This window comes from Miniopterus natalensis, chromosome 17 (assembly GCF_054644295.1).
Source record: "Miniopterus natalensis isolate mMinNat1 chromosome 17, mMinNat1.hap1, whole genome shotgun sequence".
Taxonomy (NCBI): Eukaryota; Metazoa; Chordata; class Mammalia; order Chiroptera; family Miniopteridae; genus Miniopterus; species Miniopterus natalensis.
Window position 1 is genome coordinate 15,068,507 of NC_142097.1, and position 5,038 is coordinate 15,073,544.

General features: G+C 45.1%; 1 protein-coding gene across 1 annotated transcript in view; it reads right to left on the minus strand.

Annotated features, from left to right (window-relative positions):
* The window catches only part of VPS53 (VPS53 subunit of GARP complex), a 120,637-nt gene extending 119,813 nt beyond the window's left edge, over window positions 1-824 (minus strand). Inside the window, exon 1 of the mRNA XM_016201992.2 lies at window positions 725-824. Within this exon, the coding sequence (XP_016057478.1) occupies window positions 725-811 (87 nt within the window). The 5' untranslated portion in view covers window positions 812-824. The remainder of the gene's footprint in view (window positions 1-724) is intronic.
* Window positions 825-5,038: the final 4,214 nt, after the last annotated feature.

A 5,038-nucleotide genomic window follows, 5' to 3' on the forward strand; every position in this document is an offset into this window, starting at 1 on the left:
CAGTGCCCCTGACTAAATAGTCAGGTATTGCATATTTTAAATATTCTTGCAGCACACCGGTTAAAAATGGCTTGTCTAAATCACTATTTTCAATATCATTACTCTTTTAAAAAAACTCAATGAACTTGAAAAGAGAATTTGATCAACTAAAGAGTCCTGGGAAGGAAGAGGGGCCTCCTGGGAATATTCTTCAACCTAACTCAAACTAATCAACAGCAGGAATTCTCAACCATTTAAGTATGGTAAAGGGGTCCTTTTTCAACTTTTTACCCTCTGCTCTGCGATCCGCTTCGGAAATTAAAGTTACGCCCTCCCCTCAATTCGGAGTCACTCACAAGGGGCTAGATTGAGAATCGGGAGCAGCGGCACACCAGCCTGATAAATGAATGAACAGCTCTAAAACCCCCCAAATCTGAGGTTGCTACCCATGAAGTCCCACCTTCCAGGTTCATCCTTTACGGAAGCACAGCTTCTTTGCCCAAACACACCAGGATGCCCCACCCTCCAAAGGCAATCAAGGCCTAGAAAGAAAGGGCTCTCTCCCTTCCCTAGACTCAGAAACCCCTTCCCACCACCACCGCCCCGCAAACCTTTCCTTTCCCTCCACTGCCTAGCTCCCACTCCTCTGCCCGAAGGCCGCGGGTCCCCCGCGCCACCCCAGGTCCCACCCCCAGAGCTGCCGCGTCCTCCGCACTCTCCTCCCCTCAGGGGGCGGAACGCTCACTTGCTCGATGGCGAGCTGCACGTCAGGCGTGAGCTGCAGCACGGCTTCCAGCTCCTCCACGAACTCCAGTTCCTCCTCCTCCATCATCCCGCCGCCCCGCTCTCCCCGGACGCGCACCCCAACCCCGAGTCGGACCTCCCGCTGTCACCCAAGCCGCAGAGCCGCAGCGCTCCGGCTGCAGCTCTCCCGCAAGCTCCGGCTCTGTCAGCTAGCCGGGCACTTCCGGGAAGCCGGGCACTTCCGGGCTCCGGAGCACTCTGGGATAGCGGAGGACTGACCTCTGCTTGCCCGGAGGCGGCATTGGGGTCAGGTCCCGGGAGTTTTCCTGGAAATCCCGGTAGTCCGGCGTCCCCTCCTTGACCTCTCAGCTCTCCTTCAGATGGTGGGGGCCCTCGTCACCTCGCCTAAGGGCCCTGACATTGTGGAGGCCTGGTCGCCCCTGCAGGACCCCCCCAGTGAGGGTGAGCCCAGGCACCGTTGCGACCGACCGACGGCAACGCCCACGGGCCGCGAAGCCGGCGATCCTTCAGCTCCCGGGGCCCCCTTGGTCAGTGGCAGTAGGTGTCCCCCTGCCATCGGGGGAGAAATGACCCCAGCTGGTAAGTGGCGATGTTGCCAAAGACAATATGTAGGATGGGACAGAGTCCACTTTCAGAGTTAAGTTCCCCTCGTGTCAAGCCTCTGGGCAGAGATTTCTGGGGGTGTCTGCAGCCTCCTCCTGGGGTGGGGGTGGGGACCTAGCTTAGCCAGTGCCCCGAGCTGGGAAAATGTTTATTTTCTGAGACTCTGAGTGTCTGGAACCTAAGTCTCATTCCACGACTGATAAGCTGTGTGATCTTGAACAAATTACTGCATCTGTTTACCCTGCAAGGATGTGGTGAGGGTTAAATATAAAAAGCACTATAGAAATTTAAGCTAGTAATACAGGTAATGTTAGGGTGTCTATTTCTTATGCATCACAAAAGGAAAAGAGGCCAGATTACCCTGTGGAACCACTTTTCCCCCAGACACTTAACCAGACAATCGCAGCCAAAGGAAGAGGTGATTCACCAGTTAAACGTTGTGAAACTGGATGATGGAAGAGTCCCTGGCCCCTCTGAGCTTTTCCTAAATCTTATTTTATCAAAGTTGTAGTAAAGAAAAGATGGAAGCAACATAATTTCTAACAATAAAGGTAGGCTTAAAGTATAAATTAGCTATACAATAGATTATTGATTCATAAAATCATAGTTTTAAAAATTTAGTGACATGGAAAAATGTGCATAAAATATATCAGCAAGCAAACTGTGCAGCATGGTCCCAGTCTGTGTGCATGTGTTTTGTGCCTGTAAAAATGAGAGCAAAGAAACAGTACTTTTCTGCAGGTGATGGAATGTACATTCTTCATACATTTTTCCAAAATGTCTACAATGAGCTTGAAATACTTTTATAATCAGGAATATAAATGCCCCCCTTTTTTAAAAAGGAAAAAGGTCATTATATCTACCTGTCTTGGATTTTTTTCATTTTTTATGTTAAGGAATAATTTACATACAGTACAGTTCACCCATTTTGTTTATAAAGATGTGAGTTTTGATAGCTGTTTATAGTCATGTAACCACCCTCACAATCAAGTCCTAAGACAGTTCCATCGTTTCCCCCCGCAAATTCTCTCATGCCTCACCCCACCCCCTGGCAACCACTCACCAGATTTCTGTCCCTGTAATTTGACTTTTCCAGAATGTCATACAAATGGAAACATGTCACCTTTTGAGTCTGGCTTCTTTCACTTAGCGTACTTGCTGTTGCATGGCTCAGTAGTTTATTTCTTCTTGCTGAGTGGCATTCCACTATACGGTTAATGCCACAGCTGGCTTATCCATTCCCCGGTTGAAGGATATTCGGGTTGTTTCCAGTTTTGAGTGATGAATAAAGCTGCTATAAACATTCATGTGCAGGTCTTTGTGTGCATAAGTTTTCATTTCACTTGGGTAAATACCTAGAAGTGGGATTGCTGGGTTGTGTGGTAAGTATGTGTGTAACTTTATAAAAAACTGGTAAACTTTTTTTCCAAAGTAGCCGTATTATTTTTTGCATTGCTACCAGCAATGTAGGAGAGTTGTGGTTGCTCACAGAGCTTCTGTTTAATGATCATAATAATAGCTAACATTTCCTGGCCCTTACTACACGTCAGGCACCATGCTAAGCATGCAGTGTCTCTTAATCTGCGTGGCAATTCTAAGGTTGGTAGTTATTTTCTCCATTAACAGATGAAAAAATGGAGATGTAGTTAAAAATGTAACAAAAACTTTCCCAAGGGTCCATAGCTAACTCTTCCTGCCATTCATTTCTGCCAGTAATAGGCACTAGGCTAGGTGCTGGGAATTTATCAATCAACAAAATAGGCCAAGTGCCTGCCTTCATGGGGCTGTTTGCATGTATGAAAAGGGTATTCATACAAGTAAATATGCAATGGTGATAGGTCTAATGAAAGACAAATAAAGCCCATGTTGCAAAACTGTTGTGTTAAGAGTGTTCTGATTGGTCAGCAAAGGCTTCTCTGAGACAGTGATTTTTAAGCTGAAGCTAAAGGTTGGGGGTGGGGGTGGGAGTAGGGGATGACAGATGAAAGGAATGGTATATGCAAAAGCCACGAAGATGAAGAAACTGTCAGTGTGATGGGACTTTGAAAGCCAAGGGAAGAGTGATACAACCAGAGGCTGGAGAAACGGGCAGTGCCAGATGGCGGAGGCTCTTGAAGGTCATGTTAAGGAATGGAAAACCTTGGAAGGATAATAAGCGGAGGAGTGGCATGGCCAGGTTTACCATGCCTATCATCAGCCCTAGTCCCCTCATTTTTGTTTTCTCTGTTTCTGAGCAGCCCACATTGTCATGGAGAGTCTCGTAACCAGGGTGACCATCTCCAGCAGAAATTCATGCTGCCCAATTTCCACTGATTGTCCTTTTACACACCCATTGTCACCTCTCAACTGCATTCCCCCTGCGACCCAAAACCTTTCCCTATTGGGAAGCCTTCAACTCCATCATTGTTTTTTCCCCCTCCTTTGCAGATAAGATACTGATAATGAATGTAAGCTGCACAGTACAAAGAGTGTAGGAATATAGAAGAGGAGAGATACAGGTGGATACTACATTTTTAAAAAACTGCTTGAAAATAATAACTGGCTAGACTGATTTGTTTATGATAAACAAAAGAGAGTAGTAACTTTAATATAAGGGGAAGCCTGGAAAGACAGATTATATATACTTTTAAGATAAATAAAATATGGAAGTTTACAGACATGAGAGATTTGGGTATGAAAATAGGGGCATGTGATATTCTCACAAATGAGCTGGGCTTTTCCTTTTTAAATAATTTCCTTGTTATGCTGTGGGATAGGGTACAGATGACAAAGTATCACAGAAAACATATTTTCTACCTTGAAATTTCACCAAATGAGACATAAATTCAGTCTCTAATACTTAAACAAACATACACAAACCTTGGAGACCCTATCACTTAATAACAGGAGATTGTAAAGGATGGGTTGGAAAAGAAGTACTATAATAGGCTGTAGTGGAGTTGTGGGGTGCATCTATGAGATTAGCATCAGAATGGGGGGAAAACCCAACACCCCCAAATAAGAAATTTTCATGTTTCTCATTGTGCCAAAAAGTTGTAAAGTATGTAGGATGGAAATATTAAGTAGTTTAAAATAGCCTTAAAATGTTAATGAAATCCAGTGAGATCTCTACATTTCATGTGCTCTGTCAATTTAGTGTTTCTAACACTATTAAAATGAATCTCCGTTCCGGCCACATGGCTCAGTGGTTGAGCCTCGACCCATGAGCCAGATCAGGGTTCGATTCCCGGTCAGGGCACATGCCCGGGTTGCGGGCTCAATCCCCAGTAGGGAGCATGCAGGAGGCAGCCGATCATTGATTCTCTCATCATTGATGTTTTTCTCTCTCTCCTCCTTTCCTTTCCTCTCTGAAATCAATAAAAACATGTTTAAAAGAAAAAAAAAGAATCTCCAATATCCTGTTATACTTGCAACTGGAGTTTGTGAAGTACTAGAATATCTGAAGTAGACATTGTGCAGGGTATGTTATTTTGTAAGATTTATTCCATTTAAGCTTCCCTCTCTGTAATGACCTCCTAAACAGCTGGGCTTTTTGTGAAACTTCTTGTAAAAAACTGCACTATGTCCGAATTACCTGATCCTAATGCCCGTAGCCTAGCCCCATCTCCCAACATTGTGATAACCAGAAATACCCCTAGAATTCCCACATGCCCTCTAGAACTCTCCTGGTGGATAAAGCTCACAGGCCAAC